General features: G+C 44.2%; 1 protein-coding gene across 1 annotated transcript in view; it reads left to right on the top strand.

Annotated features, from left to right (window-relative positions):
- LOC120841320 (flavin-containing monooxygenase 5-like) overlaps positions 1–6,796 on the top strand; it is a 124,622-nt gene extending 117,826 nt beyond the window's left edge. Inside the window, exon 5 of the mRNA XM_042286310.1 lies at positions 6,338–6,796. Coding sequence (XP_042142244.1) covers positions 6,338–6,796 — 459 coding nt within the window. The remainder of the gene's footprint in view (positions 1–6,337) is intronic.
- The last annotated feature ends 6,887 nt before the right edge of the window (positions 6,797–13,683 follow it).

Below are 13,683 nucleotides of genomic sequence, written 5' to 3'. Positions count from 1 at the left end.
CCTTGACACAAGACTACTATAAAGACAAGAAATAAAGTGTCTGTGAAAAATAAAACACACAACCCCGATAGGCATCACTCCCTTACCTTGAAAACATTTGCCATGAGTGGCAGAGAGCACACTCCTGGCTTTGATTGGCTCGTGCTTGCAACGAAGACCTTCATGTATCAGAAAAAGTTCAGTCTTAGTCGAACTGGGGTTTTTTTGCAGGAGAGACAACAAGACTAATGCAAGACCACTACACATTGGAAATGACATCCCAAAAGAATAGAACACAAAACTCATATAGGCGGACAATAGCTCACCTTGAAAATAATTGCTTTTGGTGGCCGAGAACAACCTCGCGATCTTGATTGGCAACCACTTGCTACGAAGAATACCTGCACAAATTCGAAAGAACTCAGCGTTAGTCTAATACAAATCAGTGTGTCTAGCAAATTATTTTTTTTTTAATATTCCCTGACTCTTCCAGATTTTCCCTGACAACTCTACAGGCGGTTAAATATTTAAGATTATTACAACACAAGGCACTGAGCATTGAGAGGATCATTTATTACGGGCTTAATGCAACTTGCACATTCCGAAATATTCGGGTTCGTCTAGTTCGGATTAGACGAGTACTTTCTTGCCGCAGACATCGTCAGTGAAGAGGCCCCAGGAAACATTATGAAAACACGACGCTCAATTGCACATGTCAATGACCGAAAGACAGATGGCCGCCAGTTGCACACTTTCGGATACTTCGGCTTAAGGCTTGGATTGGATTGGGGTTTGGGGGTTTCCCATTTGTTACTAAATCTAGTAGCTCTAACTGGATCCAGCCTAGTGTTGCACCCCCAATCCAATCCATTCCAATGTAATGTAATGATTGGACTGGATTTGCCGGCTGTTCCTTTTGCATCGGGCAGCACACTCAACATCAAGTGAGCATTGAGCAGAGCTCGAGCTCCGATCTAACAGGAATGTATTGCCTATTTTCTGCCCCGAAGTCTTCAAGCCTTTGCTCAGGGCAGTCGATGGTGTTTCCGGCTTATTGTACCTGACTAGGCGCACTTGACAATTTCCTGATTTTTCCCGGAAATTAAAATTTCCCTGACAATTCCCGACTTTCCTGGTCGCTAGACACCCTGCAGATGCTTTGATCGGACATACACGCAAAAGCCTGGCACAAGACCAGTATAAAGACAGCCAATAGTGTGTCTGTGAGGAGTGAAACACACAACTCAGATAGGTATCAATCACTCACCTTGGAAATACTTGCCAGGAGTGGCAAAGAGCAAACTTCTGGTCTTGATTGGCTGGTGCTTGCCACCAAGACATGCATGTATCAGAAAGAACCCGGTCGTAGTCGAACTCGAGTGTTTTTCGCAGAGGAGACACAACAAGACTAATGCAAGACCACTACAGATAGAAAATGGCATCCTAGAAGAATGGAACAAAAAACTCATATAGGCGGAAAATTGCTCACCTTGAAAATTCTTGCTCTTGGTGGCCGAGAACAAACTCGTGTTCGTGATTGGCAGCCATTTGCAGCAAAGAATACCTGCACATATCCAAAACAACCCAGTTTTAGACTAACACAGATGCTTTGGCCGAACAGAGACGCAAATGCCTGATACATGACCACAGAAGGCAAGAAATAGTGTATGTGAGAGATGAAAACAGAGCCAAGTGAACAGGCTCGTTCTCTGTTTCACCCTAGTCAAATAGTGTGGTTCATCATGCTAAAACAATGCGTTTTTGCTAAAAAAAAAACATTATATATATTTTGCTTCATTTAGCAGAGTTTTCTGCCAAGGATACCTGCGCACCAGAAAAAGTCAGACTTAGTCACGGTTATTTTTCTTTTGATGAGCGGCAATGGAATCCTGTAAAGGTAACGAAACAAAATATAAGCCTAGCAAGCCAGGCTAGTTCGCCTTGATGCAAGCACAGTGCGTCGGCTGACAAATGAGGTTCTATTCTTGGTGCCTTCTCAAATTTGGTGGAAATAGTCAAGTAAATGAAAATAAAGATATCCCTCCTGCAGCCGCCAGTTGAGAAAGAGATTCATATGCCACGATAAACAACCTGAAAATAAGATCGGGGTGGTGGTTGAGTGGTTCGAGGTGTCAAATTTCGAACTTACAGACTGCTTTGTTCTGGTTTAAGTACTCCTGATGTTTGTTTTGGCCCTTATTTATTATATTTGACTTGTTTTTCTATTTTTGAGGGACAAGCACATAATGTATACGCTAATTCACCTTTATAAGCGTTTTAATTATACCTTGTGGCTTCCTAGCACTCGTGATAGGTTCTCGGTGAGAGTGGTTTTAATTAATTTTTTTCTTGCTGTCGCTGCTGCTTGCTTTTTCATTCTTAAAATGCTGATAACTCAACACAAAAGTAACAAAAATGTGTGTCAAATGTAACAAAGATCAGCATTTCCAAGTTGTACCCCTGCATCATGCCCCGACCATGCCACCATACCGTAGCCGAGTGCAGTGACTAATGGTCCCAGGCGCTGCGACCCGATCGTGTATGGCCTTACGGTGTGGCATGACTTGTACAGTAGACATGCTTCGTGATGGAGGCAGCGAGCGAGGTGCGACCCGCTGGAGCTGTGTAAGCCACAGGTTTACAGTGTGCAAAGGGCGGAAAGATGCCCCTTCCTTTGCACAGCTGGCAATAGCTCACCGAGAAGCTGTTGCATAAGGGAGCCACAAAATGGGAATAAAAGCGCTTTAAGCTGTGAATTACAGAGGAAATTATGTGTCAACATGTTAAAATTAAGAAGAAAAGTATATATCATGTACTACAAATGGTACAAAAAAAAACAAAAAAAAAACGTCTCCAGGTGGGCTTGAACCCAGAGCTCCACGGTCCTTGAGTCATGTTCTCTAACTTTCTCAGCAATTTTGAGGCTGCCGGCGGGTTGTTTCCCAGCTTTATCTAGCTTACAACCATATCAAGTACCAAAGTAAATACTTTGTTCATGTCCGGAAGAAAAAAACTCCACATTTTTTTAATTAAATGAGCAAGCAAATATTTTGAAGTTTAATTGAGAACAAAAAGGGCCTGTTTGATGCTGAGGTTTCTTACGACGCACCTATTGATTGCATGCCTCGAAATTCCAACAAGTCATCCACTTTGGTACTGAAACTTATTTTACATCCAAATATTATATTCCTGGGATACTTTATATTTTACCATTGATTTCACACCTAAATTAAACATTCACGAATGTCCATTCCGCAGTTTCCTTCATTTTCCTCAGAAGGTATGTATAATTAAGCTACTGAAATTACCCTTGTAAATTACTAGAACATCAACTGTCACAACATTCTTGTGGCCCTGTCATATGTATGAATAACAACGAAACAAATCGTTGATTGTTTGAAGGAATAAAACAGTGCTGTGCAGTAATGTTAACGAGTGGTTGCACAGGAATTGGAAGCAAAAAAACCAGTTACTTAGTTGGAGAGGCCAACTCCTAAGATCTTACTTGCGGTGGAATGAATAAAAATTAATGTATATGCTTATGCTACAAAAGATATTTGATACGTTTATTAAAAAATAAATCTTGACATATTATTAACATTAAGCAAGAAACTGTACTGTGATTAGCTTCGCATGATATCATGACAGTTATGTGGCGACATTCATCGTAACGTCTTTAGTACCTAAATAATTTATAAGAAGTCTCTATGGCACTGCTTTGTTGTCTGATTGATGCATCTGTTGTTTTGTGTGTGTGCGTTGCGCTTTAGTTGATGGACAGAGAAGCAGCCAGGGCGTCCTATCCTTGTCAAGTGGAAGGTGGACAGTAATGAAGCAAGTGCCGATCTCTGGTTATCTTGAATTCATTATGTGGGTAAGGTAATAAACCGTTTTATTATAGAGCACGATGAGCGCCCAGCAGCTCAAGAAGACAAACAACAACGTATAAATGAAAAATGAAGACAGGCTATTGTGGCTACCATGTGCCACGAGGCTTTATCAACAGCTCGAAGTTGTGATTTGCAATCGAAGTGCTAAAGCGTGATGCAGGCATAGTTTAATCATCCAAGCGAATCGGAGATATGGCAACAAATCATACCTATATACCTATATATATATAATAGGAATGGGTGAAGATTGGCACTTTTATAGCGTCGCCCCGTATTGGCGAAGCTTGTGGGTTGGAACCCCGCTCATGGTTCAATTTTTCGGCAGCTCTTTTTCTCTTTTGCTTTCTCTTACTTTGATCCAATAAATTCAATATTCACTTTATCCCCTCTTCCTTCACTACACATATATGCAGGGTGTTTCAGAAAACGCAGGCCAAATCGCTCCTGCGAAAACTACTCATCGCAACGAAAAAAGGCTTGTGGCGTTCTGGTCCGGGGCCAGAGGCCCATTTAAAAAAATTATTAAAGTCCGAGATAATTAACTTGTTAATTATATTGACTAATTAACTTTTTTAATATTGTGTTTTAGAGCATGGTTTAAATTAGAAAATTGCTCAGCATCATCGAAAACCACTAAACCAACAAATTGCAGAACAATAGAAGGCACGCGAAGCATGTTACGGCTTTCTGCAAAACCGCACAAATTCGACGGGTGTTTTAATTTCGGTTTGTTATCGGAGCGCATCTCGGCCCCGGCAGCACCGCGCCCCGTGGAAAGATAGTGAAACCAGACTCTACTGCATCGCGCGATGACAGTGCAGCAGAGGTTGGTTGCACTATCTCTTCGCGGGGAGCGGTGCCGTCGGGGCGGAGATGCGCTCCAATAACAAACCGATATCAAAACACCCATCGAATTTGTGCGGTTTTTCAGAAAGCCGTAAAATGCTTTGCGTGCTTCTTATCGTTCTGAAATTTGTTGGTTTAGTGGTTTTCGATGATGCTGAGCAATTTTCTAATTTAAACCATGCCCTAAAACACAATATTAAAAAAGTTAATTAGGTAAAAATAATTAACAAGTTGATTATCCCGGACTTTAATAATTTTCTTAAATGGGCCCCTGGCCTAGGACCAAAATGCCACAAGCCTTTTTTCGTTGTGATAAGTAGTTTTTGCAGGAGCGATTTGGCCTGCGGTTTCTGAAACACCCTATATATATACATACATACTCAAACCTTCCCGCTGAGTCGAGATAATTGAGGGACACTCAAGCATCGAGCCCCATCAGAGCGTTCCTGCCGAATTTGAGATTCTAGCCAAACTGGGCCTCTAGCCAAATTGGAGCGTCCGGACTAATTGATCTCTTCAGCCAAATTAAGGCCTGTTCACACATACAGCGCAGTGCTAAAAGCATTGGCGAAGTGAGTGATCGAAACCGTCGCTGTGGTCGGCCTGCCATGATTGTCCGAATGCTGACTATGTCGTCAGCAAAGGATTCTTCTTTGACGGAACTAAGATGAATGTAAGAATTTTGATTTTGACGGTGATGGCAGTGTTGCATTAAGAGCGCAATGATTTCAAGCTTTCACCGTGCTGATTACAATGACCATCGAACTTATTATTTTCAAGGTAATGACGTCACGAGTGGAAACCATAGGAGGGCGCTACCAAAAAATCTCGCCGCTAGTAGCGCTGACCTTGCGCTAAGCGCGTGCTGACCAGAACGTTCACCCGCGTTGTATCGCATTGTCACAACTGTTGCTCAGGGCAGACGATAAGTAGCTGACGACACGTGAGCAGCGCTACATCTGCGCTTCGGTGCATGGGAGAACCGGTCTTTAAACCGTCATTCCAATGGACACCTCCACCGGACTGAGGCAACACTGCAACGAACACCGTGTCTTTTGTATGATACACGAGAAGTGGGAGTGTCTAGCGCATTAAGGGCGCATTCACATTGGAAGCGGATCCGCGTTCGCAAAGCGGTAGCGAACGCGGTTGTATAAAGATCCAGTACAATAGACCGATCTCACCAGTCAGCTTGACTACGCCACCGCTGCCGCAATGCATCGAGGGAACTTTAGCCTTTTTGCACGTGCGACAACCTCGGTGGACGTCTTCGCGTGTAGACAACGAGAAGGCACGAGCCCTCGCTGTGTCTGCCCAGTGGCGTCACAAGGGGGGGGGGGGGGGGCGGACCGCCCCGGGGGCAGCGCTTAGGGGGGTGTCGCAGCGGGCTACCACCCCGGGTGCCGCTGACCCTCGTTACGCCACTGCGTCTGCCTCCTGTGAACTAAAGTTATGGCGACTTTACACATGCGCCCAACGCTTAGTGAGATCGGTCTATTGCACGCGCATTTGATGTCATCAAATGCGCGTGCAATTGTACTGAAACTTTAAACAACCGCGTTCAGTATGAATGCGCCATAAGAGGCTCTGCAATACATCGTACTGTGCATAATTCCCCGCAGGCCCGCTGGATGGCGCAGCTTCTGGCCGGCAAGTGCAAGCTTCCTCCGCAGCCCGAAATGTACCAGGACATCGCAAGAACCAGGGCAGCCCTGCGACGGCGTTTCGTCGACTGGCCCCGCCACACAGTCCAGGTGGACTGGGTCCGGCATATGGACGAACTGGCGGACAAGATCGGCGCCAGACCGAAGCTGCTCAAATACTTCTTCACCGACTACGAGTTGTTCAGGGCTCTGCTGGGACCTACCGTCCCGTACCAGTACAGACTCGAAGGGCCGCATCCTTGGGCAGGGGCTAGAGACGCTATCTTGGGAACAGAACGAAGAGTTTTCTATCCCCTGAATAGTAGCTGCACTAGCTTCGAAATGACGAATCGCAGCTTCCCAACGTTCTACGCTATCCTATCTTCGATTACTATCCTTATCGCGTACTTGGCCTATAAGGCATGCAGAGAATCTTAGATTCCTTGAGTGTTCAAAGGAGTGCTTGCGGTTGTAGAAGGACAGGGCATTTAATCGATTAACTCACCAATTGTTTAATTAATCTTTTAATCGCGATTACTTTTAAGAGGGTGATCGGTTAATTTTTGACAAACAAAACAGATGTAAAAAACCAACGCCTTTACAACAGAGACGAGGTTGAGTACATGAAGGTATATTTTAAGTGAAATTTTGTTCTGGAGTAAACTATGAGGGCGAGATTTGTAACTCCAAACAGGTGCAGTAAGTTATGCCTCTCCCAGAAAGAACAACGCCGTGCGATTATCCGTTTAGCTGAGCAGAGACTGTTGTAAACAATCAAGGGAGTTTGCTTTTACCGGAGTATATCAACGAATTCCTGCTTCTGAGGCCTAAGTAATCAGTTGTGTGTTTGGAAGCCTGACGTTTCTTAACTAAACTTGAAGCTTCATCTAAAGTCAAAAATAGTGCATTGCGCTCTTTATCACATTATTAGCATAGGCGAAAAATGTAATTTTGTGGTTTTTTTTCAACTACATGCATTATGCATGGGAATGAACGAAACCCATAAATGGATTAAGTAATCGATTAAAGGGTGGCAATTAATTGAATCGAAATTCTGACCCGACGCCCAGCTCAAGTTTGTAGTACAGTCGTCGCGGACATAAACTGCAGGGTACACGACGCTCGCTCTCTATCCCTGGATCTTTTCCAAACCGAAAAAAAGAACGGACCTGTTTTGTTTTTTTTCTTTTTTTTTATATTAAAGCAGCGCTTATCGGGGATGCTGAAGCCGATGTAATGAATTTGTGAATGGCAACTGCGGTGCTAATTTCTTGTGCTCCTGAAGTCTCAGTGCACGCAGAGAAAGCCGTTTATGGGCCGCGAACTGGGACATCAGAATCGTAGATGTTTGGATAGTAGCACTGTTCAGATTAAAGAAAAGCTTGCGAAACACTGTGAACGCGCCTTGCTCTTTTGAAACGGCATTTCAATCAGTCTCAGCTCGCGTGTGACGTGTGTCAACGGTTGCGATTGGGTTTCCTTTGCACCTAATAACATAACCTTTGTCACAGACACCGGATCAATGTTTTTTTTTTCGGTCTTGGCGGAATACGTTCGTCTAGCCAGGACAATTACATCGAACGAGACGTAGCAACTTACTTCTAAGAGAGTCTCTGGATGTGGCAAACCAGTCAGAGCGAACGCAGATATTTGAGGTGTAAACTGAATTTTTTATTGAATTGTTTTACTCAAATTTTTATATTTCTCAATTTCAATAAATAATACGAAAGCTGACAATGTTCGAATCATTATAGATGTAATTCTGTTGTTTATATATTTTATATTTGTATTAATCCACTATTGTTTAAAGGAACTGGTGGCACCTGCAGAAAAACTGGGATTGAACACCCCTTGCATGAAACATTTAGTTCCATTCGAGAATAAAAAAAGGATAAAACTTCTTCGAGCGAATTTCGGTGGAGATAAGAAATATCGCTGGGTACATAAGAGAAGTTTTGGGAAGCCTAATCTTGCCCGCTGCAGCTTCTGAATCCAACACGAGACAACTTCTTTTGAGCGAGAGAGTGTGCTTGAGCTCAGGCTAATAATCTCACGTGTATTCATAATAACACCCTACTTCGCCTGCAATTTCTAAAAATGTGTCCATTACACTGAAATTATTGTATTTATCTTGTGTGAAATGTGCAACCTACTTGCCACAAGAAGTCATGGGCGTCCGCATATCTTTTTTTTTTTTTTTTTCAGAAGGGGTGGTTCGGGGGGGGGGGGGGGAGGGTACTTGCAGTTTTGATTTTGAAGGGAGTAATCCTGAAATTACGGAGGCAAAAGCCTTGCTGTGGCAAACCAAGATTGGCCAAACCGGTACTATGCAATCTTTACAGGTTGGTTTACACAGCACCGGTTTCTTAGGCTTCCTTAAGCACGATCGGACCGGATACGCGCGTGCTGTCTTCTGGCGCCTCCGGTGAGGTATGAGAGGATCTACGGTTCGAATACAGCACTGCCATATAGATGGCTGTCAGCGCCCCTGCGCGGCAGGGAGCCGTACTCTACTCGAGGACAACCGTTCTGTGGCTATTTATTTATTCATTCACGGTGCCTCAAAGGCCCGATAAAGGAGATTACATGATGGGGGGGGGGGGGGGGGGAGGTACATTCAGTGTAAGCATCACCCAAGATAAAATCAAATAATAAGTACAAGGTCAAATAAAAATTCTAAAACAAAAAAAAAATCTTGTATTACAGGGAGAGAAAAGCAACTGCAGAGCGAAAACATATAGATAGAGGAAAGCTGATGTGCAAATGAGGTTAAAGTGCTAGCATGCGCTGCAAGAACCCAAAACGTCGCGATTCAAAATATATATATTTAGAATCGATTACAATGCGAATAAAAATATGCACTTTGACGCACAAATGACAGAGCAATAAAGGCATCAGAACAGCAAAACAGCAAAATTCTGGATGCAGCGGGGGACCTTGGTGGGAAAGAATAACTGGATAGCGCATTACAAAAAAAACAAAAAAAAAAAACATTTTTTTTTGTATTATATGTTCACAATGGCTTCTGGAAGATCGATGCAGTTCTCGATTGCGTTAGGAAGTGCTGAGTTATTAAATGCGGTTGTGGAACCAAAGATGCGCTTGAAGCTTTTTCTATGATTTTGACGATGAGATATTGAATTAATTCGGTGGTTCTAAAAGTGAGGAGCCTGATTGACCGGGATTAAAATGCACGCGATGAAGCAGACAATGTACTGAAATTAGGCGGCGGGTTTCGAGGGGGTGAAGAGAGTTATTCTGTGAATTCATGAATTAATTGCACGGGAGCGCGTGCTTGTCAGATGTTTGGTTAATATTGATTGTCCTCTTCGCAATCCCTTTAGGGAGCCAACACATATTTTCATGAATTACAATTGATGGGGAATAAAACTGAAGAAATTAAACGTTTAATGGGGCGAACTTGTGCCCTAAAATAAAAAGGGAACAGATGAAAGCAGAGCGTCGTGGGTGTTGAAGGCGGCGTGACAGCAGAGTCGAAAACTGGGGCAAAATCAACTCCGGCTCGCCACGCGGAGCCCCTTATGTACATGCGCGAGCTTCTGGAGTAATCGGCGTAGAATGTTCGACGCGTAGAACATTCGGACCTCGAACAAGCTACAGAATTCTCGACTTTACGAGAAAACTAAATTGCAGGAATAACAAAATATGCGTTGCTCCCAGGAATCGAACCCTGGCCTTTCGCGTGAGAGGCAGGCACGATAACCGTTAGGCCACGCGCAGGCTGCCTACTCGGCCAGCTGCGCGCGCCGGCATTACTTCCCCCTTTAAGAAGTGAATCGTCCTGATGCAACACAAAACAAAACAAAACAAATAAAAAGAACGGTAAACTAAAGAGCAGGGATGGGCAGGGCAGTATTTCAAATACAAGTATTTGAAACACGTATTTCAAATACTTTGTGTATTTTGCATTTGTATTTAATTACAAATTGGGTAATGTATTTTACGTGTGTATTTAAATATTAAAGCGTGGGTATTTCAAATACAATTGTAATTAAATACAATTTTGTGGGCAGAAATACATCCCTCAAATTTATTGTCACGACTCAGTTTGCTCGTTCTAAGACGTGTCCAGAGCAGGAAGAAAACTACGTTCGGAACCGAAACGCTTGAAGCGTTTAGTGACTTTGTGATTACGGTGCTGGTCCAGGGCAAGAATAGTGACGAAATCGACGTTCACAGGCAGACTGGCTAAATAAGTGCCTGTGAGAACTTGTGATGCTTTCCAGACTTATTTTCATCCATACTTTTGCCTGGAACATTCTAAATGCGCGGGTCGTCCAGATTTTCGCAACTGGTGCGAGTTCCAACAATAAAAAATGTTCTAGCTAGTGCGACGCGTCTTGGTCGTCTCGGTTCTTTGTTGCTCTACGCCAAAAATTAATCGACAAAAAACCCAGGTACCACACTTGCTTGGTTTAGCTGGGGCCAGGATTGGCACTTAGTTGTGATAGCTTGGCCACGACTGCCCAGCGATTTACGTCTGTATGCCAGCCTGGCGTTTCAGTCTTTCCTTGCCCCAGAAAGCCACGGAACTGCCAGGGAGCGTCTTTTCTGGTTGTCCAATCGATTTCCTTGGTCATTGATGGCCAGGGTAAACAAGCCGCTGCCAGTATTTGATGTACCCTGGCTGTCTATTGATTTTCCTCGGTCAGAGATGGCTAAGGTAGCAATGCCTCTGCCAAGCTTTGGGGTTCCATGGTGGTTCGTGGGAATTCCCTGGTCCATTCAATAAAAGCAACAGCCAGTGTTCGGGCATGTTGCAAGATCGAAGGTAGGGTGAGCCATGGAATGGCAGGGAATTGCCGCTATGCGATGTTCCTTGGTTCAAGCTCGTATTTCATTGGACCCAGGATGCCCGCTGAAAGCCACTGTTACTCTATAGACCTTTTCTTTAACGGCGCCGCCATCTTGAGAATTGCGGCGCCGACGACGCCGTCTAGCGGCTTAGGAAAAGAAATACCGACTAGTTCTGGCAGCACAGCTATCTGGGTAGGCAACGGTGTGGGTATGGGGGAACTTGGCTAGACTTGGCTATGGTGGGCTGCAATAACTTGGTTGGAGCTTGTCCGCTTGAATCCAGCTGGCTACACCTAGAGCCACTCGATATGGCAGCGTAGCTGCCAGAGTAGCGCCACGCTTTTCCCTGTGCCGCCTCTCGCCGCGATTGGTCACACGCGGTACCATAGCAACGAGCTGAGCTGGCTCGGTTTCCGTAGCAACCGAGTGACGACTCGTCACGTGACCTCTCGAGAGCCGTGATGTCATCGGTAAGATGACAGCGCCCAGAGCTGGTGGATGCGAGTTTGTTCGGTACGCGGAGTCGTGATGTGCCGCAGCTCGACGACGATTTAGGGCTTCTTCGTGCTTTCTGACGTAGGTATAACGTGAAGATCTGAAAGAATGATACTTTATATCCTTCTGTGCAAGATCGCTCTGGATATTAGCACCTGTGCGACAGCATCAGTAATATCGCCTTAGCGGTGCTCGGGTTTCCGGATGTGTTTGAGGATCGATAAGACATTTAGCATGCTATTTTCGCATTCTCTTAGCTTTATTTGAACGTTGGAGTGTCTGAGAATCGATGCGAAATCTATGCGTCGCATCTTGGGCCTTGGGGAATTTGTTTTTGCCCCAGGTAACCGCATCATCACAAACGTTTAGCGAGGAAGCTCCTGCGATGTTTACGTTTTGTACTAATCAACCAGGGAACCTGGGTTCAATCCCCACCCTTGCCCGTTTCGATCTGAATGAGCATCGTAAGGGCCTGCGGTTGTGTATTACTACTGCGTGGTGCACGTTAAAGACCTATAGACCCCAGGCTAGCGGTTATACTGCCTTGGCTAAATTGCTCATCTACAGCGAGTAGCCCTTTAACCTTCGCAACTTTGAAATGGCTGACCAACTATACGCTGTATAAATATTCACACAACTCCCAAGTATACTAATCAACGATTTTACGATATGCGCAGCGCAGGTTCGTCTGCTTCTTTTAATTAGGGGCTGTGGTGACGTCAGAACGCCGAGCTCTGATTGGTTCTGAATAAAAAATAGTGGGTAGGCCTCAAGGCAGTTTGCTTTTAGGTCTACCCACTACCTTTCAATCGCAGCTACTCAGATCTCGGCGTTCTGACGTCACCACAACCCCTGCAAAGGAGCAGACGAACTTGCGCTCCACGTAGCTTTTATGATAACATTTTCGCATTTTTCTAGCTTCCTTTGAAAGTCTGAATTTCTGAAAATGATAACGAAAGGTATGCGGCGCATGTAGGGTATCAGAGAAATTGTTTCAGCCCTGGGTCACCGAATAATCACAGCATTTTTTAGCGAGGAAACTCCTGCGATCTTTAACCTTTTTTACTACTCGCCAATTTTACGAATTGGCAGTTCTGAAGAGTTTGATATAACTTGCTTTCGTTGCAATAGCTTGCATTTGATCGCAGTGTTTTTTGGTTTGTTTTTCAATTGAAAAACTGGCGTTTGCTCAAGTGACGTATATGAAATGTCCTGCTCTATAACAATGCATCAACACATACTATTAAACTTAGGTGCTCAGAGGTGTGTTCGTCTTTGTAATTAACAAGTTACAGACGTATTTATTTCTCACGAGTGTAATATTTATTTTCTGTAGCTGGGCCCGCTTTGTGCTCCTTAATGTCAGTGTGCTATGACGTTATCATCATATGTGTATGGTTCTAAATATCCTCTTTACAATGCCTACAAAGGCCAAAATGACGTCAGCCGACCCCAACTCACGCATTAAACACGACAACTGCGTGGCTCGGATGTATGCGCTCGTCAGCAATCAATTCGTCCATGGATATTTGAATTCGTGTTCCTGGCCAATGAGTGCCCTGACAAAACTTATCATCACTTGCGAATGCCAAGTTCCACGGTGTGCTTAAAAAGCACGGTGAAAGCTTGGGGTCAACTGTGAAATCACGCAGTCGTGACATATGTCACGACTGCATGATTTCACAGTTCTCTTTTGAGTTGAGGATTACAGGTAAGGAAGAAGAAGTTTAAAAATAATTTTGTGGCCCCTTTAACACGGATATGTGTGCTACACCAGATAAAAATATTGACTTTTGGAATGCCGGTAAACTTCCGAACGACCATTTGGCATGTCGGCAAGAATACCTCATATCCGGCGTCCGTCTCTTTTGATGGCGTCAACAATTCCCTAGAGACCACGATGCCGTCCTTCTTGGTTGAACCCCGTCGACGTCGCTCCTTACCAGTCGGTGAGAAAATCTCATCTTGAAGGGATGATCGGGTCTTGAAGAAGTATGATGCTAAACATATGC

The sequence above is a fragment of the Ixodes scapularis genome, unplaced genomic scaffold (genome assembly GCF_016920785.2).
Source record: "Ixodes scapularis isolate PalLabHiFi unplaced genomic scaffold, ASM1692078v2 PGA_scaffold7__128_contigs__length_106722199, whole genome shotgun sequence".
NCBI lineage: Eukaryota > Metazoa > Arthropoda > Arachnida > Ixodida > Ixodidae > Ixodes > Ixodes scapularis.
Note: the sequence above shows the minus strand (reverse complement) of the source record. Positions and strands in the feature narration are given on the sequence as shown.